Raw genomic sequence first — 25,243 nt, forward strand, 5'->3', positions numbered from 1 at the left:
TTTATACATAGTAGATATCTTAGAAGACACAATAGGTGAAGAAATAGCCGTAGTGGAGACTGTAGTCATCGACAGAGGGGCAGTAGAAGTCACAGAAACTGTATGAGAGGAAACCAGAGTTACAGTCTTAACCTGGGTTTTACTCACTGTTTTAGAGGCTGAAGGTCTTTTGGATACCTCAGAGGGCAAAGACAGATGAGCCAGAGGAATATTTTTGAGACCTCTGTGAATGGTCAGAAACTTCATGAGAGGCCTTTTGATGCTTTCTTCCTTCACTGGAAAAGCTGTCAAGCAATCTAGCCCTTTTGCTAGACGTTGAGGCCCTGTCATCCTCCTCAGCCGAGTAAGATTTTAACCATAAAAGCAGCCTTGCCTCCCTGTCCCTTAAAGTCTTAGCAGGGAAGGTCCGGCAAATTTTACAATCCTTAGCAACATGCTTAGGATGTAGACAGTATATACTATCCTCATGTTGGTCGTTCACATGGACTTTCTTTTCACAGGTCCTGCAGGGTCTAAACAGAGCTTTCTTATCAGACATTCTGAAGAAAAGGTGAAAAAAAGGAGTAGGGACTCAGGGAGACTCCCTTCCACACGACGTGCGGTGAAAATCTGAGGAGAACTGCCTCTGCTGTGAGGTTTCTAGAGGGTGCTAGTAGCTGATTGGCTAGAACTATTTTTTAGTTCTTTTCATATAATGATGTAGATAGGCTTCTAAGTTTTAGGCCTCTGACTTTTTAAGCCTACTATTATTATTTACTTAGGCACTGCTTTTCTATTTTACCGTGGACTCCCGCCTCGGCGACGGGGAAGGATTCAGGCATGTGATTCTATGAAAGATAACCCAATACTGAATAAATGGGGGTACCGCTTGTGAGAAAGTGCCATCTTTCTTGCATGGTATGCTCCCACTTTATGCTAAATTGCTGAATGTACTTTGACTGAGTGTGCCCTGGACTCCTGCCAATCAGGTGCCCAGGGCCTAAGTTCCTTCCCTAAAACAAACCAAACCCAAATTGGCAAACCCTGGCCACATGTCAGCCGCTGGTAAATGGTACCTTAAGTACCCAGGGCTTTGTGACCAAGAAAGGCCTGTAAGAGCTGCAGCACTCCTTGTGCCACCCTTAGAGGCCCTGTACCCTCTCTCACACACACACACACACACACCCTTTGCAGACTGAGTGTTTGGGTGCAAGACAAAAACAAAGTCAACATGGCACACATCCCTGTGTGCCATGCCCATCACCTACACTGCCATGGCATACATCAGTCACCCCTCTAGCTGGGTGCCTTATGCCAATGGTGTGGGCACAGGAGCAGGAGCCCTGTGCCCCTACAGTGCCCAGGTCCATTCCTGAGCCCTGTAAGTGCAGTGCTGCCATTTAAGAGTACATGGTGCTGAGAGCTCGTCAAACACGAGCTCCACAGCACCATAATGGCAACACTAAAGACTGAGAAGTTTGGCATCAAACTTCTCAGCACATTAAACCCACACTGATGCCAGTGTGGGTTTTAATGTCCCCAGCACCCCAGAGGGCATCTTAGAGGTACCCCCTTAAACCTAACCTACAAATCCATGTCTGCTCTGAGGCTGCCTGGGCTGCCACCCAGCAGACATGTTGCTGGACCCCTGGGTAGGAGAGCCCCAGCTCTCCTGGTCCTGCAACAATGCACATCCTGGGCGAGGTGCTAAATCTCCTCCCCCAGGATGGGCAGGGGGAAGCTTCAAAGGCATGCCGCCTCTGTGAGCTTCCCCAGGCCCCTGCAACCCCCCACTCTGGCGGGAAGCTTTGGCCGGAAACCCCAAATAAGGACAGGGGATGTGCCAGCCTGCCAACCCCACCCCTCAGGTGGGGGAGGCGAGGTGAAGCACATCTCCGGGCTCTCGCCATCTTGAAGATGGGGAGCCCTACCCTATCAGGACTAGGCTACTGCCCCCCTCCCACAGGAGAGAGGCAGGATAGGGGGTGTACCCACCCCAGGACGGGGACCCATTGGTCCCTGCCCTTCACCTACCTGTAACGCCCCTAAATCCAGTATTTAGGGGCACCCTGAACCTTCCTTCCCCAGATTCCAGATTCAAAACTACGAAGAGCAGGAAGAAAGAAGACCTGCCCTGCAGCTGCGGAAAAGAGGAAGACACCAACTGCTTTGGCCCCAGCCCTACCGGCCTGTCGACCCTCGAACCTGCTCCTGCTCCAGCCCGGCATCTCTTGTGGCTAGCAACCTCACCAACCCCGGAGGACCTGGCTACCTTTTGGCTCTAAGCCCCTGGGACTCCCATGAGTAGAGGCTCTACTCGAAACCTATCTCTAACCCCTGGCAGCAGCCCGGAACCGCGAACCCAGCACACTCTGCACCAGCCAAGCCTGGCCAGTGCCGGAGTGAACAAAGACCCTGAGGACGACCCCACGGCAACTGTGACCCCGAGTCCGGCACCCAAGGACCTCCCTCGACACTCCTGAAGAAGCCTGCAGCCTCAGAACAAGGTGCCCCCCCCAACCGCGATCAACAGAGGGTAAGATTTCCAGACACCTAAAGGCACCCCTGCATGCGGCGCCCCACGGCCCCCTGTGCCCAATCCCGGGGTACCTACCTATCCTCCAACTACCCAACTTACCTCTCGAAGTGGTGGTGGCACCTGAAGAATCCTTGTCCCCGAGCGTGCAGTCTTTCTCCAAACCGGAGATTTCCCATTGAAATCCATTGAGCGCCCGAAGGCTCGAAAGCCCTCTGCACCCAGCCGCCCGAGGGGCCCTGGCAGTGAAAACTCTACACCTATCTACTTCCCCACTTGCCCTGAGTAAGTGACCAGGAGCCCAGCTCCCACAGCCGCGTGGCTTGCCAGTCAGCAGCCACCAAACAAGGCCCCCCTATCCCTCATAGGATAACATTGGGCCTAACGCTCTCTGCACCCGGCCGACCTAGAGTCGCTGTGGGTGAACCAACTGTACCTACCTGACCCTGGGAGACCCCCTGAGTCTGTGCCCAGAACCTCAACTCTGCCAGTCGAGTACTTACCCTTAAACCGCAAACCAAATTTTCCTCATAGGGTAACATTGACTGGCTTTTTTCTGAAATTTCTTCCAAGTGTGGACTTTTCAAATCTTCAAATATTCAACAAAAATCAGCCGAGTGACAAAAACGAATTTACTCACCTGCTCTTAGGTGAGCTCCCAGTGCTGGATCTTGGTGCCCAGCACTGACTCTGAAAAATACCTACAACTGTACTTACCCTTAACTCAATTTTCTTCCATAGGAAACCATTGACTGTTTTTCTGTGAAATTTCTTCGAAGTGACGATTTTTGCAATCTTTAAATATTCTTCAAAAATCGTATAATATCTGAAAACGTAATTACTTACCTGTTTTGGATAAAGGTCCCAGTACTGAGTCTAGGCACCCAGTACTGGATTACAAAAGTAACGAGAACATACTGTACCTGTAACCTGATTTTCTTCTATAGGTAATCATTGACTGTTTTCTCTGAAATATTTTCTAAGTGTCAACTTTTAAAATAGCTAAATATTAGTTAAAAATCATTACAGTACTTAAGTAGACTTTCATCACTTGATTCTGAGAACTGACCCAGGACTGAATCTAGGATCCAGTCCTGGAATTCCAAAAGTAATCTAAAAAGTAATCTGTTGCAAATAACTTGAATTTACCATTGAGCTCAATGTATTGTTGTGTTTAAAAATAGTTGCCTACTGCAACCACTTGTAACTGTTTACTAAAGTCTATTGCAAAAGTATTTATATGAAACATCTCCTGTTGAGAAAGCATATTTTACATCCAAGTGTTGGTTCGAAAATAAAACAAGCATATATTTTTTATATATAAACCATTGGCCTAGAGTTCAGTTATTGAGTGTGTGAAACCATTTGCTGGCTGAGTGTGTACAACAAATGCTTTACACTGTCCTCGGATACTGCCTTACTGCTCGACCAAGCTACCACTTTAGAGAGTAAGGTTATATCTAACTTTACCCTCTGTTAAACCCTGGGGGACTGTGGACTCTGTACACCCTGTACCTATTAAGGAACAGTATACACAGAGCCACTTTCTCACAGGGCTCTCTCCGGATCGGCGCTTGCTGGCGCGGAAAAAGAAAGAACAGAAGTCAGCAAGCAAAGGCGGCATCTATGTACCTACTGTGACTTCATCCCGGCGACCACGATGCGTACAACGAATGCGGAGTCGACCGACACCACCTTACGACGCACAGGGGTACTGCTGACTAAACACTTTCCGGATCCAGTCTGACGCCTGGAGCTAATTCTAAGGTAAGGAATCTATAACTGTTTTTCAGATATTTTATTTAATGTTTGTAGCTAGTTTCAGCATTATATTTTGTAATATTTATACTCTTCCATTAGCGGTCATATCTTGTTTGATAAACAATGCACAGTGGCAGGAGTTCTTTGTTCAGCCTCATTACATATTTTTCTATAGACAGTAAATGGGACATAGCAAAAGCTGCGAATTGCAGAGACTTTTCCATCTTTTACCACAATCAGCATGGCATCCACAAATGGGTGCAAAATACAATGAAAATCTTCCATACATTAGATGTGTGACCTGCTCAAATAACAGTTTTTATGCAGCCAATCCCAGATCAGTGCATTAGGATTGTTTGACTTGACAGATTCCAATTTCATTATAAAACCTCTTTCTCCGATAAGGATAAGTTACTTGCCTGTAATCCTAGTTCTCTTCCAGGGGTATCCTCATCAAAGTCATAAGCACTGAATATTCCCGCCCATGTGCGGGGACCCCGGAAATAATAAAATTATATATGAAAAACATATATACAGGTCTGTATATGTATAAACATATTGAATATGCTACTTACCAGTATGCATCTGTTCTTGGCATGTAGGGCTGCTGACATTCATATCTGTGCATAGATCGCCGCCTAGTGTTGGGTCCGGATGTTTGCACGTTGTTGTCCTGGAAGAGTCTTCGAAGTATCCTTGGATAGGTGACTCCTCCCCTGGACTACAGTGCGCATGGGCATCCTCTCCATCCTCAGATTGTTTTTCGCCATTGTGGCAGTGATGGAGTAGATACAGAAAGTGATGACCATGCTTGCAATAATTCTGAGAGCTGCAGCTGCGACAGGCGCCGGGGAGGAGGGAGGGCGATATGAATGTCAGCAGCCCTACATGCCAAGAACAGATGCATACTGGTAAGTAGCATATTCAGTTCGAGGCATGTGGGCTGCTGAATTCATATCTGTGCATAGAATACATAGCAGTGCCCTCTATTGGCGGCGGCTACCCGTGCCAGCTGCAGCGGTCTGAAAAAGTGTTTTGAGAACAGCCTGTCCTACAGCTGCCTGCTGTTTTGACTGCACATCTACGCAATAGTGTTTTGTAAATGTGTGTGTAGTGGACCATGTGGCTGCTCTGCATATATCATGCAGGGGAATGTTTCCTAGGAAGGCCATGGAAGCCCCCAACTTGCGTGTTGAGTGGGCTCGTGGTGGAATAGTTAATGTGCGTTTTGCCTTTTGATAACAGATTTGAATACACTTAACTATCCATCTGGCTATCCCTGCTTTGGAGATGGCGTTACCTTTGTGGTGTGGGGCAAAGGCAACGAACAGTTGTTTTGTCTTCCTGAAGGGTTTAGTCCTGTCGATGTAGTACATGAGGGCCCTCCGTACATCTAGTGTATGTAATGCCCTCTCTGCAACAGTTTGTGGGTTTTGGAAGAAAACGGGCAGTTCAATAGTCTGGTTCATGTGGAACTGCGATATTACCTTGGGCATGAATTTGGGGTTGGTACGTAGTACGACCCTGTTGGCGTGAACCTGAATAAATGGCTCTTGAACGGTTAGTGCCTGGAGTTCACTAACTCTTCTTAGGGAAGTGATCGCTACCAGGAAGGCTACTTTCCAGGTAAGGAATTGAATCTCGCATGAGTGTAGAGGTTCAAAGGGTGGACCCATCAGGCGTGTGAGGACCAAGTTGAGGTTCCACATTGGAGCCGGTGGGTGACTAGGTGGAATGACTCGTTTGAGTCCTTCCAAGAATGCTTTGATGGCAGGCACTCTGAAGAGAGAGAGGTGCTGCCTGGTTTGCAGATAGGCTGATATTGCGGTCAAATGGACCCGTATAGAGGTGTACGCCAGATTGCATCGGTATAGGTGTAAGAGGTAACATATGATGTTGTGGATGGATGCGTCCAGCGGGTTAATGTCATTATTACCGCAATAAATGACGAACCGTTTCCATTTGGCTGCATAGCAAGCTCTTGTAGTGGGTCTCCTGGCCTCCTTGATGATGTCCATACAGTCAGGTGGCAGATTGAGATAGCCAAACTCTAGGACTTCAGGAGCCAGATCGCCAGGTTCAGCTGTTGCGGATCTGGGTGCTGAACCTCTCCATGGTTCTGCGTCAAATGCGCGGGTTTGATCCGCAGCCTTTGATGCGGTACCACGGAAAGTTCGAGGAAGGTGGTGTACCACGGCTGGCGTGCCCACGTGGGAGCAACTAGGACGAGTGTCAGGGAGTGTTGTCGGAGTTTGCGAGCCACCAGCGGTATCAACGGTGCTGGAGGAAAAGCGTACGCAAATTTGCCGGACCAGTTCATCCATATCGCATTGCCCTGCGACTGCGGGTGTGGGAATCTGGCGGCGAAGCTTTGGCATTTTGCGTTTTCGCTTGTCGCGAATAGGTCTATTTCTGGGTGACCCCACTGCTGGAAGTACGGTTGGAGTACCGATGGGTGTAACTCCCACTCGTGCATCTGGTGGCTGTGTCTGCTGAGCAGATCCGCCATCTGGTTGTCCTTGCCGGGGAGGTGTTCCGCCATGAGGAACATGTTCCTCTGAATGGCCCACTTCCACATGCTCTGAGCCAGATGAGACAACTGTGGAGAGTGTGTCCCTCCCTGCTTCTGTATGTAGTACATTGCGGTCATGTTGTCCGTCCGGATCAACACGACCTTGTTGCACAGATGTACTTTGAAAGCCTTCATGGCCAGGAAGATTGCCATCAGTTCCAGAAGGTTGATGTGCATCTTCTTCTGTTGTGTCGTCCATAGTCCCTGCACTGTGTAGTGGAGTACATGAGCTCCCCATCCCTGGAGAGACGCGTCCGCTGTCAGTACTATTTGTGGAACAGGCTCTTGGAACGGTCGGCCCTTGCAAAGGTTTTGTGGATTCCACCAATGCAGAGAGTTGTATGCCCGACCGCTCACCAACACTAGGTCTTTCAACTGTCCTTGAGCCTGATTCCACTGACGTGCTAGGCACTCCTGAAGTGGGCGCATATGTAATCTCGCGTGCGGGACTATGAAGATGCAGGAGGCCATCATGCCTATCAACTGCATAAACACTCGCGCTGGAAGCGAGTGGTTGGGTCTGAACTTGGAGATCAGCGCTTGTATGCCGTTGATCCTCACTAAATTTGGCTGAGCTGTGGCCGCCAGAGTGTCTATAGTCGCACCTAGGTACTGTTGTACGTGTGCGGGCTGGAGATGAGACTTTGGGTAATTTAGTGAGAATCCCAGACTGTGAAGAAGGTGAATGGTACGGGACACGTGGCTTGCACATTGCTGGGCCGATCTCGCTTGAACGAGCCAGTCGTCTAGGTAGGGGTAGACGTGTATGTGCTGTCTCCGTAAATGTGCCGCCACCGTAGCTAGGCACTTTGTGAAAACCCTGGGCGCTGTTGTCACGCCGAAGGGAAGGACTTTGAACTGATAGTGCTGCCCCTGAACAGTGAACCTGAGGTATTTTTTGTGTGAGGGGTGGATGGGTATGTGAAAATACGCATCCTTGAGGTCCAGTGATGCTAGGAAGTCTCCCTGCTGGAGAAGCGGAAGGACTTGCTGTAGAGTGAGCATGTGAAAGTGCTCCGAAAGAATGTACTGGTTCAGGGGTCTCAGGTCTAATATAGGCCTGAGCGACCCGTCCTTTTTTGGAATTAAGAAGTAGAGGGAGTAAACCCCCGTGCCCCGCTCGTGGACGGGTACGACCTCGATAGCGCCTTTTAGAAGCATACTTTCTACCTCTTGCTGTAAGAGCGTCAAGTGCTCTGAAGACATAGGACGGTTTCTTGGTGGTATTGTGGGTGGAGTGGAAGTTAACTCCAGACAGTAACCGTATTTTATAATATCTTTGACCCACCTGTCCGTGGTGATGGAGTTCCACGTGGACAGGAACCGTTGTAGCCTTCCCCCGACAGGTGTTATGTGGTCGGGAGGAAGGGAGAGGGCGTCACTGCTTGTTCTTGGGGGAGGACCTGGTGTTGCCGTAGCCACGTCCTCTGCCCTTGGTACTGGAGCCACGATAGCCACCTCGGGTGTTCTTATCGTAGGTGGTCTGCGTATTACCCTTGTTATATGTTTGTTGTGACCCCTGTCCTCTGCCTGCTCCCTTGTTTCCGGGGCGACGAAAGGAGCCGCTCCGAAAGGACTGAGTTTGTAGGGCGCCCATGGACTTTGCAGTGTCCGTGTCCTTTTTTATCTTCTCGAGGGTGGCGTCAACCTCAGGCCCGAACAAAAAGTCGGGGTTGACAGGCTGATTAAGGATATTGTTTTGTACCTCAGGCTTGAATCCTGAGATACGTAGCCAGGCGTGACGTCGTAGGATGACGCTAGTGTTGATGGCCCTGGCAGCCGTGTCAGCAGCGTCTAGTGCACATTTGATGGCAGCATTTGTGAGTAGCTGTCCCTCTCTGATAAGGATTTCTGCACCTTCTTTGTAGGGGTCAGGGAGGTGTTGAAGGAGTTGCTCCATTGTGTCATAGTGCGCCCTATCGTAGCGAGCGAGGAGCGCTTGAGTGTTAGCTATGCGCCATATGCTTGCAGCTTGTGCGGCAACTCGCTTGCCGGAGGTCTCCAGCACCTTGGACTCCTTGTCCGGGGGAGGAGCGTCACCCGTTGTCTGCGAGTGTGCCCTCTTGCGGGCATTCGCCACAACGATGGAGTCGAGTGGTAATTGTCCTCTGATGTAAGTAGGATCCCCAGGTGCTGATCTGTATTTCTTATCGATCCTGGGGTTTATCACTCGTGCCCTGGTGGGTTCCCTGAAAATGTCAGTGGCTGGCTTAAGGACCCCCTTCAACATTGGCAGAGTCTTTACATGTCTTTCTGAGGATGCAAAGGTGTCCATTAGAAAGTCATCTTCGATGATATCAGAGTGAAGCTGTACATCATGGTTGTTCGCCGCCCGTTCAATCAGAGCGTTGAACGCCGCAGTATCCTCTGTGGGTGACGTTTTTGCCCCATATAGTTGTGGGTCCTGTGCATCAAGAGGTGCACTGGGGTCTGCAGGGTCGCCCCAAGTTTGGTCAGGGTCCTGCTGGTCATCAGGGTCCGTGTCCACATGGTAGGGGACTTGTTCACCCATGTAGTCCTCCAATGCATCCGTGTCGGAGCGTGTGGGGGAGGCCCGGTGTGGATCCTGGTAGGGTGAATGAAAGGGTTCATACAGGAGAGGTTCTGTGTCCACAGGCAGCTTCCTCTTTAGCGGGATCCTGAAAGGTTCCAATGGCGGTTCCGAAGTTATCCTTCGGTCGTGGAGAATCATCCTGCCAGTGTCGGCGTCGATGACGCGTGACGGTGACGGCTCGACAGGCGTAACCGCAGTTTTGGTGGCCTGTGTCCTGAGTTGAAACGCCTTCGGGATTGTGGATGGAGGCAAGCCGAAGGTAATGCTGGTCGGCACCGACGAAACCGCTGGATCGATCGAACCCGACTGGTCCTGGAGGGCAGCCTTGGTTTTGCAGCCTGGCATTGCGCCAGGCCGTACTCGGGGCGCCTTAGAGGTCGTGGCCCCCGCCAGGGTCGTCGAGGCGGCTGCAGATATCTTCTGCGCCCGTGGTGCATCGAGCCGAGGTGCGGAGATCACCGTCGACGTCTTCGACACGTGAGGTTTCGGTGTCGTCGAGGGGGTGCTGCGAGGCGTAGCAGGCGGGACGGCCCTCGGTGTCGGTGGCGTCGACGCCGGTAACCGAGCAGGTTTTTCGGCGCCGATGGCCTTCTTCCGTTTGTCGACTCCCATGTCGCCCGTCTCGAGTTCGGCACCGAAGTCCCCCTTGGTGCGGTCGGTGCCGACACGGTGCGCCGGCGTCGAAGGTGTTGAAGGCTTCGATCCGACTAGCGCCACTTTCAGTTTCGGTTTCGTAGGAACCTGAGCAGCTTTCGGTTTCGGTTTCGTGGAAGGGAAACCAGCTGGCTTAAGCGGTAATGGCTGCCGCTGAACGTCCGAGGCCGGGCCCGAGGGCGGGGCCGAAGGACTGCGTGATAGGTCTCGGGTAAGGCCCGAAGGCGATCCCTCGACCGGAGCCATAGTCTGTGGCACTGGTGAATTCTCGGTTTGAACAGGTAGGCCTTGTTCATCATCGGAGCTACTCTCTTCGGCCCCTAAGGCCTCCTCGTCGTCTCCTACCTCGGTGTCGTCTTCACCTCTGTGGAAGAGTGACTCGTCGGCCTCGTCCGATCCGGGTTCTTGGTCGGAAACGGGACTGGAGGGTAAGACTTCTACTTCTTCGACGTCGTCCGCGTCGTCGAAGATGTCAGCTGGGGCCGGTGCCGCGTGCTGCGCTTCGAGCCTCGCCGCTCGACGATTCCGCAGAGTCTTCTTTGAACGGAACCGGGCACAGGCCATACATGTCGACTCGTCGTGGTCCGGCGAAAGGCATTTGTTGCACACCGGATGGACGTCGATGTGTGGGTACTTCGCATTACATACCGGACACCTTTTGAATGGCGTCCTCGATTCCATCGTCGAAGTAGTTGATGGACAGGTAAATGCGAACAAAGTCGGTGCTGGAAGTTAGTAAACTAACAGAGAGTATCGAAAACCGATCGATAAACAGTACCGACGCGAACTAAAGGCCTCGACAAAATTTTTTCCTAACTTGAGCTAAGATAGCACATCCGAACCCAATGGCGGAAAAAAACAATCTGAGGATGGAGAGGATGCCCATGCGCACTGTAGTCCAGGGGAGGAGTCACCTATCCAAGGATACTTCGAAGACTCTTCCAGGACAACAACGTGCAAACATCCGGACCCAACACTAGGCGGCGATCTATGCACAGATATGAATTCAGCAGCCCACATGCCTCGAACATTATTTTTTCCAAGCAAATGCAGCCCCCATAGAAGGCTAGACAATGTAGACACAAATATCCAATAATCCACCATAGGTATAATAATACACCTAAGTCTCTTTTTTTTTTTTTTTTAATGAGGTAAAAACTCATGATAAAGAAAAGAGAACACTGTGCAAAACACAGATCCACAAAACATAGTTAGCCTGCAGGCTGCATTGCAATACAATACCATAGAGACTGAAAAGCCTTGTACAGGTAAAAACTGGCACCGTGCCTTTAAGGCAGCCCTGACTCCAATATCCCATCATGCCTCAGGGGTGACAGTTGGGTCAGTTGTTCTTTGCGGGACACAAAGATATACTTCTTCCATGTTTGATAATACAATCCTCATATTTGCCTGGGGAGGCGGGTGGGTTGCTTATGACTTTGATGAGGATACCCCTGGAAGAGAACTAGGATTACAGGTAAGTAACTTATCCTTCTCTTCCAGAGGATCCTCATCAATAGTCATAAGCACTAAATAGAATAGCAAGCTCATCTTCCACCGCAGGCAAATGAGGAATGCACTATACATTGAAGATAACAACTGAAATAATCAGTTGTTGAACAGATTCCTCAAGGAGGCTTGTCCTACTTGAGTGTCTGCTCTGGTGTCCGAGTCCAGACAATAATGCCTCGTAAATGTATGGACAGATCTCAAAGTGGCTGCTTTGCAGATCTCTGAGAGAGGGACATTATTGAGAAAAGCAGCAGTAGCCGCTTTCCCTCTTGCGGAATGCGCTTTAGGTCGAGCGACCAATGGCTTCTGAGCCAGTTGGTAAGCCAATTTAATGCCTGACAATCCACCTAGCAATGGAACGCTTAGATGCAGCAAAACCTGAGCGGACAGCACCATAGTTTACAAACAATTGGTCAGATTTCCTGACAGCCTTAGCCCTATCTAGGTAGAATTTTAGAACCCGCTTAACATCTAAAGACTGCAACACCCTCTCAGCTGGCGAGGAGGGGTTGGGAAAAAAGGTTGGTAAGGAGATAGTCTGATTAACATGAAAATCTGACACCACCTTTGGTAAAAAAGATGGATGAGTTCTCATCACTACCCTATTGAGGTGAAAAATCGTGTAGGGTTCTTTAGAACAGAGGGCCTGTATTTCACTCACCCTATGTGCTGAAGTGATAGCTATTAAAAAAGCTGTTTTCCACGTAAGGGGCTGTAAAGTCGCTTTATGTATGGGCTCGAAAGGTGAACCCATAAGCTTTGAAAGAACCAAGTTCAGCTCCCAAGAAGGTGAGGGAGGCCTTATTTGGGGGTAAACCTTTTTGAGCCCCTGCAAAAAATCCTTCACCACCTGCAGCTTAAAGAATGACTGCTGCGATGGGGAGCGCCTATATGCTGTAATGGCCGCTAGGTGAACTTTAATGGAGGAAAATTTCAACCCCACCCTGGCTAAGTGAAGAAGATAAGGCAAAATCACTTCCTCTTGACATTTTGTAGGGTTATACTGATGTTGGATACACCATACATAAAATCTCTTCCACTTACAGAAATAAGAGTGACTTGTAGAATGCCTCCTAGCTTCCTTCAGTATGATCATACACTCCTGGGGAAGGTTTAAATGGCCATACTGGAGGACTTCAGGAGCCATGCTGTTAAGCTCAGCGAGGGAAGACTGGGATGGTAAATCTTCCCCTGCATTTTGGTTAACAAGTCCGGTCTGTACGGCAGACGCTTGTGAGGTCGGATCGACATGTGGAGGAGATCCGTGTACCACCACTGCCTCGGCCAGTCCGGTGCTATGAGGATCATCTTGGGAGACGAGTGTTGCAGTTTGGTCACCACTTTGGGGATCAGTGGGAGAGGCGGAAAGGCGTACACAAATGTCATTGACCAATCGATCAAAAGGGCATTTCCTATGGATCCTGGCCGATGGTATCTTGAGGCGAAGCCTCGGCATTTCGCGGCTTTTTCGTCCGCGAACAGATCTATTTGCGGACGTCCCCACTCCCCGAAGAGGTCGTCGAGCACATCGTCGTTGAGTACCCAGTCATCCGGATCTTGAAAATGACGACTGAGCAAGTCCGCTTTGACGTTGAGCTCTCCTGGCAGGTGTACCGCCTTTATCGAAATGTTCTTTGCTAGGCTCCAGTGCCACAGGGACTGAGCCTCCAGCGGGAGCGTCCTGGATCGAGTACCCCCCTGTTTGTTCAGGTAGTACATTGTGGTGGTATTGTCCGTTTGTACTAGAATGTGACTCGTCCTGATTGTGGATAGGAACGCTTTGAGGGCTAGGTGGACTGCCCCGAGCGCTAGCATGTTGATGTGGTACAACCGTTCGCTGCTGGACCACAGCCCCTGGGTCTGCAGGGATCCCAAATGCGCACCCCAACCCTGCAGGGATGCGTCGGTGATCAACGTCTGAGATGGGGGTTCTTGATGAAAGGGAATTCCCACCCGTAGATTGAGTGGCTTCAACCACCACTTGATTGACTGCCTGACCGCTGAGGAAAGACAGACTGTTTCCTCCCACGGCAAATTCCTTTGGTCCCATTTGTCCTCCAGATCTTGTTGGAGAGGACGCATCCTCAACCTGGCATTGGGCACCAGGAATATGCAAGATGCCATGGCCCCTAGCAGAGACTATATCTGTCGTGCTGTAGACAGATTGTTGGTTATAATCTGCTTGCCTTTGTGGGTAAGGGATAACTGTCTCTCCTCCGAAGGGAACACTTTTCCTACTGCGGAGTCTATAGTTGCACCGAGGTAGTGTATCCTTTGTGTTGGTGTGAAGGTGGATTTCTTGAAGTTCACCCTGAGTCCCAATCTGTGACACAAATTCAGGCAGCGTGCCAGCTGGGAGTGTACACTCTGAGGCGCTGGACCTTTTATCAGCCAATCGTCTAGATAGGGATAGACGAAGACTCCTGCGCACCTCAGTGCAGCCACTACTACTGCCATGCATTTTGTAAATACTCGAGGAGCCGATTTCAGGCCAAATGGTAGAACCTTGAACTGATAGTGGGAGGTCCCCACTACGAACCTTAGAAATTTCCGATGACTCTATACGATGGGAATATGAAAGTACGCGTCTTGCAGGTCCAGCGAGCACATCCAGTCGCCTCGACAGAGAGGAGGATATATTTGGTGAAGCGCAAGCATGCAAAACTTTTCTCTTTTGATATGCTTGTTGAGTGTTCGTAAGTCCAAGATGGGTGTGAACTCTGCTTTTGTATTTCTTTTTTGAATTAGAAAATATCTGGAGTAGACTCCTCTCCCTCTCTGCGCCCTGGGAACTCTTTCTATTGCTGATTTGAGCAGAAGGGTCGCCACTTCTTCTCTTAGCATCTTAAGGTGTTGAGATGATTGTACAGGGTGGATCGAGGGAGGGGGGCTCCGGAAACGAAGCGAGTTTCCATGTCGCAGTATATTTAGAACCCACTTGTCCTTTGTGATAGATTGCCACTCCGGAGCGGTGGACGGCATTGGAGGAAGCGGTCTCATTGCTTTCCTTGAGCCTGGTTTCCACTGCCGGCCTGGCGGTTATTTCCACGTCCCCTAGATGATCTGCGGGACTTAAATTGTTGCTTCTTTTGCCCTTGTTGGTCTTGATTTTTCTGCCAGTGAGGGGTTTGAACCCTCTGTTGGTAGCTACGCCTGTTGGTTCCCCTACGACGACGGAATTATTTTCGTTTCTCTAGCCCCACGGCTTTCATGGTCTCGAGTTCTGACTTCATGCGAGCCATTTCATCATCCGCATGAGAACCGAAAAGCGAACTACCCGAGAAAGGCAGATTCAGAATTCTTGCCTGTGCTTCAGGTTTCAGAGCAGTCAGCCTTAGCCAAGAAGATCTTCTGGCGGAAATCCCATGAGCATACGAGTGGGCTGTCAACGTTGCTCCATCCGCTGCTGTGCTCATCACCTGGTTTGAAACTAGGCTGCCCTCGTGCAAGATCTCTTCAAAGTCCTTTCTGTCTTCGGAAGGTACTTTTTCTATAAATCTCTGAAGGGAGTCCCATAGTGATCTGTCGTAGCGCCCCAGAAGCGCTGAGGCACTGGCCACTTTCAGACTAAAGGCCGCCGAGCCACATACTCTTCTCCCCCAAGAGTCTTGTGATTTGCTTTCCTTATCCGGCGGCACTGTGGATGACAAAACCACGGAATGCGAAATAGAGGATCCTCAGGGGCTGGACGATATTTAAGAATTCGCGCCGGCACAGATTTGATAGTCGCTGGCGTGAGGAAGATGTCCATTACCGGTTTAAGCAACCCGGGGACTAAAGGCAACAGTGGACGAGCACAACACATCTTGGAAGGTGCTGATGTCGCCCACTGGCGATACTCTAGATGGTGGTGTATCTGAGAGTGTGGACAAGTAATCCCTTCTGGACGAACGGCTTGACAAAGAGGATGAGGGGGACCTCCGCCGCCTTCTCCCTGATCTGATTGACTCTTCTATGAGAGGTGGACCTGGATCGCCTTCTGGGCCAAAGTGAGCGCCTTTGGAATTCTCTTCCTCGAGAATGGGATCTTGCTGGTCATGATGGTTGATCCAGATCCCTCAATCTTGTTAAGGAAGCATTAACTGCCTGAATCATCTAAGTGTTCTGAGATATTTCCCTGATGGGGCTCTGAATCAGAGTATGGTCCTCTTCTTGAGAAGTATGCTCCACTGGAGGAGCTGGAGAGAGACCCAACACCTCCGGTGATCCGGATCTTGATCTCGAGCCTTCAGAGGCTGAAGGTGAAATTGAAATCTGAGATGAATCGTGCTCCGATGTGGTATATACCAATCTATGAGGAGATTTGCATCTCGATACTGGCTTGAAATTCAGACGAATGTGTGACGTTTCCTGGTATCCCACCGCGGAGGACCGTCTCGACGGTGATAGGCCTATCACCGGAGATCTGGACTTCGACGCCGAGTGGATAACCGGCGATGTGTCCTGCCTCGACGTCGAGAGCCTTGTCATCGAAGGAGGACTTGTCCTGGACGGAGGCCTAGAACCCAACGGGGAATCTCGCCTCGACGTCACTATCTTCTCCGAAGATTTGGAGACCCTTGACGACGGAGGCACCCGCCTCGACGTCGCCTCCGATGGAGGCACCCGCCTCGACGTCGAATGTTCCGACGATGATCTTTGTCTCGGCGTCGTCAGTACTTTCGAAGACGATCGCCTTTCTCTTGACGGCTTATCAGGTCTCGACGTCTAAGATCTTCCCGGATCTTTTGACAACGATCTTTGCCTCGACGTCAATGTAGATTTCGACGTCGAACGCCTGCGCTCTTCATGCGACGTCGACTTTTCTCTTGGTGTCGATTTCGACGTTGAGCGATGTCTATCCTCTGACGCCGAACTATGTCTTTTCGACGTCGATCGGCGAGGAGTCTCCTTCGATGCCGAAGGATGTTTTCTGGACGTCGAAGTTGCCGACGACGAACAAATGCGCTTTGCCGCCGGATCGAGTATCGACGTGGACTTTCTTTTGGAAGCATGACTCTCCCTGGACTCCTCACCTCTCAGCGACGATCCCGTCGCTGGAGTCTTCGACGCCGAGCCCGACGGAGAACAGACAGGGACCAGCTGCTCCGACGTCGACCGTTCCGAAAGGCCATAAAGCCTAATTCTCTCTCTCTCCTTCAAAGTCCTCTTTGAAAGGTCCTTGCAGTGACGACAGGATGCAGGAGAGTGAGAATCCGGTAGACAGACGATACACACATCGTGTGTGTCTGAAGAGGCCTTCTTTTTGCCACAGGATGGACAAGGCATGAATAAAGGAGGCATTTTTCTGACAGAATTTTTTTTTAAATCTAGTCAGAAAACACAGGAAATACGCTTCCCCAACAGAATTTAACAAGAGGAAGCCAAAAAAATTACTATAAAAGTAACAATTCTTGATTGGAAAGTCAAAAATGAAGAGAGCTGAATTCCAGGGTCCTGACTGAAGGAGCCGGAAAGAACAACTGACCCAACTGTCACCCCTGAGGCATAATGGGATATTGGAGTCAGGGCTGCCTTACAAGGCTTTTCAGTCTCTATGGTATTTTATTGCAGCCTGCAGGCTAACAATGTTTTGTGGATCTGTGTTTTGCACAGTGTTCTCTTTTCTTTATCATGAGTTTTTACCTCAAAAAAAAAAAAAAAAAAAAAGAGTTTCAGGTGTATTATACCTATGGTGGATTATTGGATATTTGTGTCTACATTGTCTAGCCTTCTATGGGGGCTGCATTTGCTTGGAAAAAATAATATATGTTTATACATATACAGAGCTGTATATATATGTTTTTCATATATCATTTTATTATTTCCGGGGTCCCCGCACATGGGCGGGAATATTCAGTGCTTATGACTATTGATGAGGATCCCCTGGAAGAGAAGAACAAGTTACTTACCTTCGGTAACGATGTATCTGTAAGAAACATTAGTTAGTTAGATTCCTCACCTTAGAATATCCCCAGGCGTCAGACTGGATCCGGAAGATTTTTCGTCAGCAATACCCCTTGCGCGTCGCTAGGCGTCGTCTGCGGCTCCGCGTCCGTCGTCGGCGTCGTGCGCCGGAATGACGGAGTACTTAGACGCCGCCCTCGCGCGCTGACGTCAGTTCTTGTACATAGCCTTCCGCGCCAGGAACGCAGAGCCATGCAAAGACCGACACTGGTGCCAAAAACAAAATCTAGGGGCCTGAAAAGGTTAACCTTAACCCTAGATATCAGTTCGCAGAACGGGGAGGATGGGTGGGTCGGTGAGGAATCTAACTAACTAATGTTTCTTACAGATACATCGTTACCGAAGGTAAGTAACTTGTTCATCTGAAAGAAACACGTTAGTTAGATTCCTCACCTTAGAATAGATACCCAAGCAACACCATCCCCGGTGGTGGGTCTGCGAACCAAGATCACACCAGAAAGTCCTGGAGGACAGAACGGCCGAAGAAGCCATCCCTCCGGACTTGGCTGTCAAGGCAATAATGCCTGGCAAACGTGTGTAGCGAAGCCCACGTCGCCGCCTGACAGATGTCCTGCAAAGGGACTCCCCGTCCCAAGGCAGTAGTAGCCGCTGTGGCCCGAGTAGAATGGGCGCGCAGCCCAACAGGAGGGTCCTTTTTTGCCAAAGAGTAACAAATTTTGATGCACAAAACGACCCACCGAGAGATGGTACGTTTGTGCACAGCTTTCCCCTTCTTAGCACCCACGTATCCAACGAAAAGTTGGTCGTCCACCCGGAACTGCTTTGTGCGGTGCAAATAAAAGGAGAGCGCACGTTTTGGGTCCAGACGGTGGAGCCTCTCTTCCTCTTTGGAAGGATGCGGAGGCGGAAAGAAGGTGGGCAAGGTGACAGACTGCCCAAGATGAAATGGAGTCACCACTTTCGGAAGAAAGGAGGGACGAGGCCGAAGGACAACCTTGTCCGGATGAACAGACAGAAAAGGAGGCTTTGAAGATAAAGCCTGGAGCTCACTCACCCGTCTAGCCGAGGTGATGGCTACCAGAAAAGCAGTCGTAAGAGTCAGAAGACGAAGAGGACAATTGTGAAGAGGCTCGAAGGGAGCGCACATCAGGAATGTCAAGACCAGATTCAAGTCCCACTGAGGCATTACAAAAGGGACAGGAGGGAACGTGTGAGTAATGCCTTTTAGAAAGCGTGTAACCACAGGGGACTTGAAAAGAGAAGGCTGATCAGGAAGCCGCAAGAAGGCAGAGATGGCAGCAAGATAACCTTTCAGGGTGCCCAGGGCAGAGCCCTGCCGGGCCAGAGAAAGAAGAAAGAGGAGAACCTCAGAAAGAGGGGCGGAAAGGGGATCCACAGCCTTTGCTGTGCACCATGCCACAAATTTGTTCCACCGGCAGGCGTATACCGTCTTTGTGGAGGGACGCCTGGCTGCCAGAATGATATCAGAGACTTCAGGAGGCAAGTCGAATGGCATCAACTGCCGCCGCTCAATCTCCACGCATGGAGGTGGAGGCTGGACAGGTTCGGGTGGAGGACCGTCCCCTGCTGCTGCGACAGAAGATCCTCCCGAAGGGGCAGACGTATCGGGGGATCGGTCAACATACTGAGTAGCTCGGGATACCAGTATCTTCGTGCCCAATCCGGAGCCACCAAGATGACTTGGCCCCGGTCGTGCCTGATCTTCTTCAGCACTCTGGGCAGAAGTGGTATAGGCGGAAAGGCGTACAACAGACCACAACTCCACTCGTGACGAAAAGTGTCGCCGAGCGAGTGCCGCCTTGGAAATTCCAACGCGCAGAACTGCTGACATTGCGCGTTCTCTTCGGTGGCGAATAGATCTAACCAAGGCTCTCCCCACTGCTGAAAGAGACCTTGCGCCACTTCGGAGTTCAGACGCCATTCGTGATCCATCATGCACCGGCGGCTGAGTTCGTCCGCTCTGGCGTTCAGAGAGCCCGCCAGATGTTGAACCACTAGGGTGACGCCCTGGTGTTCCAGCCACGTCCAGAGGCGCAGAGCCTCCTGACAAAGGGTCCACGACCCCACCCCGCCCCGTTTGTTGCAATACCACATGGCGGTGGTGTTGTCCGTGAACACCTGCACGACACTGCCCCTGACAGAGGGAAGGAAGGCTTTCAGTGCAAGTCGGATCGCCCTCAACTCCAACAGGTTGATGTGGAGACGAGACTCCGCCGGAGACCAGAGGCCTCTGATCTCCGCCTCTCCCATATGGCCACCCCATCCCAGGAGGGACGCATCCGTCACTACGACATGCTCCGGTTGGGGAAGGGAGAGGCTCCTGCCCATGACCCAATCGCGGTCCGTGAGCCACCACTGCAACTGCTGTGCAGTGCCCTCCGAGATCAAGACATGGTCGGACAGGTTGCCGTGATGCTGGGCCCACTGAAACTTCAGGTCCCACTGCAGAGCCCGCATGCGCCGCCTGGCGTGATGCACTAGTAGGATGCAGGAGGCCATCAGCCCCAGAAGCCGCAACACTAGCCTGACCGAAACCCAGGATAGAGGCCGAAAGATGGGAATCAGGGCCTGTATATCCCGGACCCGCTGTTCCGGTGGATAGACCCGGAACTGCGCCGAATCGAGAACCGCTCCGATGAAGAGGAGCTTCTGAGAGGGACTCAGGTGTGACTTCGGCACGTTGATGGAAAACCCCAGCAAATGCAGGAGATCCGCCGTAGTCTGGAGGTGGGAGACGACTGCCTGGGGCGAGCCCGCCTTCAACAACCAGTCGTCGAGATAGGGGAAGACTGGAACCCCTGATCTGCGCAGATGAGCTGCGACCACCGCCATCACTTTCGTGAACACCCGAGGGGCACTGGTGAGGCCGAAGGGGAGCACGGTAAACTGAAAGTGCTCTTGGCCCACCGTGAACCGCAGGTAACGCCGGTGGGCCGGCAGGACGGGGATGTGGAAATATGCGTCCTGCAAGTCCAACGCTACCATCCAGTCTCCGGGGTCTAGGGCAGCTAGAACCTGAGCCAAAGTCAACATCTTGAACCTTTCCTTCCGGAGGAAGGCATTGACGTTCCGAAGGTCCAAGATAGGGCGGAGGCCCCCTTTGCCCTTCTTGGGAACCAGAAAGTAGTGGGAATAACAACCACGACCTACTTCTGGGCTCGGAACGCGCTCGACGGCCCCCTTGGCCAAGAGGGCAGAAACCTCCTCGTGGAGAAGATGCAAATGATCCCCCGAGATACGGTGGTGCTGCGGTGGCATGGCTGGAGGGGTCGTCTCGAAGGGGAGGGAGTAGCCCCTTCGGACGATTTGCAGCACCCACCTGTCCGATGTGATGGACCGCCAGTGGAGCAGGTGATGGCAAACTCTGCCGCCCACTGGCGTGGAATGGGCCTGAAAGCTCGGACTAGGAAGGCTTTGAGGCGGATGCTGCCGGGGTGGATGTGGGCTGACCTCGTCGTCCTCCAGATCCGCCTCGGCGGAAACCACGACCGCGCGCAGGTTGGTTCTGCGGCTGGTGGCTAGGCGCACGTGAGGAGGCACCCCTTCCTTGGCCACGAAAGGGGCGAAATGCGGAAGATTGCGACCGCGGGGCCGAGAGGCCCAAGGACTTGGCCGTAGCCCGGGAGCCCTTAAAGCGGTTCAGCGCACTGTCCGCCTTCTCGCCAAACAGGCGAGTGCCATCAAACGGCATGTCCATGAGAGTGCTCTGGACATCGCCGGAAAACGACGTGGACCGCAGCCAGGCGTGACGTCGAAGCGCCACAGTGGTGGAAATGGCCCTACCCAGCGAGTCCGTGGTGTCAAGCCCACAACATATGGCATGTCGCGCGGCATCCCTCCCATCGGCCAGAGCCTGGGTAAGTCGTGTCCAGACCTCCTCCGGACACAGGGGCAGCGCGTCCTCCACCGCATCCCACAGAGAGTGGGAATAACGGTCCAAGAGACAAGCGGTGTTCAAAGACCGCAGGCCCAAACTAAGGGATGAGAACAGTTTCTTGCCAAACTGCTCCAGTCTCTTGGAATCCCGGTCCGGCGGGGCGGTCGGGAAAGAGGATTGGGAGGTGGAGGCCTGGATAACCAGGCTCTCAGGGGTAGGGTGTTGGGACAGAAAACTGGGGTCGCCCGGAGCAGGGCGGTGGCGCCTGGCAACGTTCCTGTCCACAGGAGGAACTGTGGAGGGCTTGGACCAGGTGCCCTGGAGAACGTCAGTGAGGGCTTCATTGAACGGCAGCAGAGGCTCAGTGGAGCTTGCTGCAGACTGAAGCACCTCAGTGAGGACGTTCGTCCTCACAGCCACGGCAGGTAGCTCGAGCCCAAGGGCTGCGGCCGCCTTGCGCAGCACCACGGAGAAAGCAGCACCCTCCTCCGAAGCCACAGCCGGAGGAGAGATGAATCCAGTGTCTGGCGAGGTATCCAGACCACTGGCCTCCCCCAGTTCATCTGCCCAGTCCTGGGACAGTTGGGCCTGATGGGCCATAGGATCCTCGGATCCCTCCCAGTAGTCCCCATCATCCGACTCCTGTTGTAGAGGAGAAAGTAACGGAGCCGGGCGGTAGACAAAATGTGTCTCTAGCAGCGTCGATCTCGGCGTCCATCGACGCCGGGCCCGGACCGGGACTAAACTGGGGCACGGCGTCGAGCGGAGTCGACGTCGGCGGTGGAACCGGAGTCGACGCCGGTGGAGGAGTGACAAGGTTGACCGGCGTCGACGGGGACTCGAGAACGGGTCCCTCGGGCGCTTGCGGCGTCGAGGCCGGAGCCGTCAACGGCGCCGGGGCCGGAGCCGCCGGCTGGCAAGGCAGCCCAGTCGGATCCGCGGGGCCCGAAGGCGCACCAGCGGGCGCCGACGGCGGAGCCAGGTTCCTCATGGCCGAGAGGAAGGCACTGACTTCCGCCGGCGTCGCGTTAGTCCCAGGGACCGAAGGATATGGGGACGGACGCGGCGCCTGCGGCTCCGCCGGAGCCGCGGGGGTGGAACCACCCCTGCGGCTCCGCCGGAGCCGCGGGGGTGGAAACACCCCTGCGGCTCCGCCGGAGCCGCGGGGGTGGAACCACCCTGACCCTCGACCGAGTCGCGCGACCAGCGAGGGGAGTCCGAAGAGCGATGTCGCCTCTTGGACTTCTTGGAATGCTTCGACTTACCCGAAGACTTTGATCCCGACGACCGATGGTGACGTCGGCTGCGGCTCCGCGACCGATCCTTGGACCTCCTCCTGGACCGGGATCGAGAGGCGCGCGGAGCCGAGTGGCGAATCTCGAGAAGCTTACGGGACCGCTCCCGTCTAGCCTTCGAGGTCAGGGCCTTACAGTCCGAGCACGACTCCGCGTCGTGGTCGAGGCCCAAACAGTACAGGCACCGGCGGTGATGGTCCGTAACCGACATCAATCGGTTACAGTCCGTACAGGCTTTAAACCCAGGCATCCTACCGGCACCGGTGTCGATAGACAGGATCAAAAAGGATCAAAAAGTTAGTCAAAAATTGACTAAAGGGGTAGCTCTCCCGGATCTGCGCTTACTGGCGCGGAAAAAAGAAGAACTGACGTCAGCGCGCGAGGGCGGCGTCTAAGTACTCCGACGACGTCATTCTGGCGCACGACGCCGACGAATGACGCGGAGCCGCAGACGACGCCTAGCGACGCGCAAGGGGTATTGCTGACGAAAAATCTTCCGGATCCAGTCTGACGCCTGGGGATATTCTAAGGTGAGGAATCTAACTAACGTGTTTCTTTCAGATATATACTTTCTTTTAAGGTTTGCAGCCAGCCTTTTAAGAGCAAGAGAAATGGTACATGATAAAATAATGCAAATAAAACCATTCTTAAAATATACAAACCTTCTGTAATAAGCCTAGTGCTGCGATGGCATCACGGGAATTGCGTGCTACCACAACTGCTTCAAGCAAACTACGAAGAGCCTGCACTTGAGGATTCATAGCCAAGGTGGTAGGAATTGCATGAAGGTTCTGCTCCAACTCCGTGATGCATTTGTCATAGATCTGCGCAACATCATCTGTTGCCCAAGCTTGCTGTAAAGAAAAGGGTTTAAATTAGGTGCAAATATTTTAAGCATTTATATGCTCTCAATTACTTAATATAACAAATTTGGTAAGATAAGAACAATTGTTACTTACCTGTAAACAGGTGGTTCTCCAGTATTGGTGTCTTTCATAGATTCACACGCTTGAATATTCCCCGTCGTCGGAGTGGGAGTCCCACGGTAAATAATATAGCAATATATACAGATATATATATATACAGATATATATATAATATATATATATATATATATATATATACATATATACACACACATATATATACACATATGTAATCATATAAAACAGAGATATAAGTAAGTAATAACATCAAGAATGTCCCTATATGAAATTTCCATAGAGATACATGGAAAGAGAAAAAAGACATTCGTAGTCTATCTCTGTCATTATGTTAGTCCGAACTCCGGCCAATCAGGCGCCAGCTCCTCTCTAGAACCTTCTCCTCAGAGCTCCTCACCTCAGATTTTCGTAGCACCAAAGTGACTTTTAGAGTGTATGAGGAGAAGAGAGCCTCTGAAGGGAGGAGGGAGGGTCACATGTGAATCTATAAAAGACACCAATACTGGAGAACCACCTGTTTACAGGTAAGTAACAATTGTTCTTCTCCAGTATTGGGGTGTCTTTCATAGATTCACATGCTTGAATATAGAATAGCTAGCAGTAACAATATCATTGTTTCCATGATCACACAGCTTCGAAATTGTAATGACAATCAATCTTCTTATGCATATGACAGTACTGAATAACTAACAGTATAAATGCATCATTATGTCAATTATAAATGGAAACAATATGGAGGCGGGAGGAAGAGGCTCATCTTATTTAAAAAGATTGCGAAGCACTGCCTGCCCAACTGCAGCATCCTCCTCGTTTAAAGTTGTCAAGCAATAGTGTCTTGTAAACGTGTGTCTGCTCGACCACGTAGCTGCTCTGCAGCTCTGATGCAAAGGCACTCCAGCAAATAAAGCAGTTGAGGAAGACATTGCTCTGGTGGAGTGAGCCCTCACTGGTGACTGCAATGGCTTGTTTGCCTTTTGATGGCAGAAGACGATGGCAGCTGAAACTTAACGAGCAATAGTTGGTTTCGTCACTGGACGACCTTTGTGAAAGCGTCCATAAGCTATGAACAGTTGATCAGTCCTTCGTAAAGCAGCCGTTCTGCTGATGTAGAATGTTAAACCTCGTTTCACATCCAGGGAATGTAATCTCTGCTCCGCAGGAGTTTGCGGATAGCAAAGAAAGTTCTTAAAATCACTGGTTCGTTAATATGACAGTCTGAAGGCACCTTCAGCAAGAAATTTGGATCTGTACGCAATACTACAGAATCTGGTTTGAACTGTAGGAAAAAGGTGGATTTATTGTAAATGCATGAATGTCACGGACGCGACGTGAAGACGTTAGCGCCCGAAGAAAAGCCACCTTCCATGTTAGATACTACAACTCGACCTTGTGAATCGGTTCGTACGGTGGTCTCATAGTTGAGCCAATACGATGTTCAGATGCCACAATGGAGGAGATTTGCAAAATAACCCCTAGACGAATTGATGGATAATCCTTGAAGAACAAAAGGGAAGTTGAACCATCCTGACGGAAACGGAAAATTGCAGCCAGAAAAAAACCCTAAAGGTTGCATGAGAGAACCCGGAGTTAGCTAAATGCAAGAAGAACGGTAACAATTGTTCTGGTGTGGA

At 51.3% G+C, this 25,243-nt stretch overlaps 1 protein-coding gene across 10 annotated transcripts in view; it reads right to left on the reverse strand.

The window, feature by feature from the left end:
* The window catches only part of CNOT1 (CCR4-NOT transcription complex subunit 1), a 1,579,387-nt gene that overhangs the window by 613,348 nt on the left and 940,796 nt on the right, over positions 1-25,243 (reverse strand). For all 10 annotated transcript variants that reach the window (XM_085638198.1, XM_085638193.1, XM_085638201.1 and 7 more), the window contains one exon: positions 23,331-23,522. In XM_085638198.1, the coding sequence (XP_085494324.1) occupies positions 23,331-23,522 (192 nt within the window). The remainder of the gene's footprint in view (positions 1-23,330; positions 23,523-25,243) is intronic.

This window comes from Triturus cristatus, chromosome 12, assembly GCF_964204655.1.
Source record: "Triturus cristatus chromosome 12, aTriCri1.1, whole genome shotgun sequence".
Classification (NCBI taxonomy): Eukaryota; Metazoa; Chordata; class Amphibia; order Caudata; family Salamandridae; genus Triturus; species Triturus cristatus.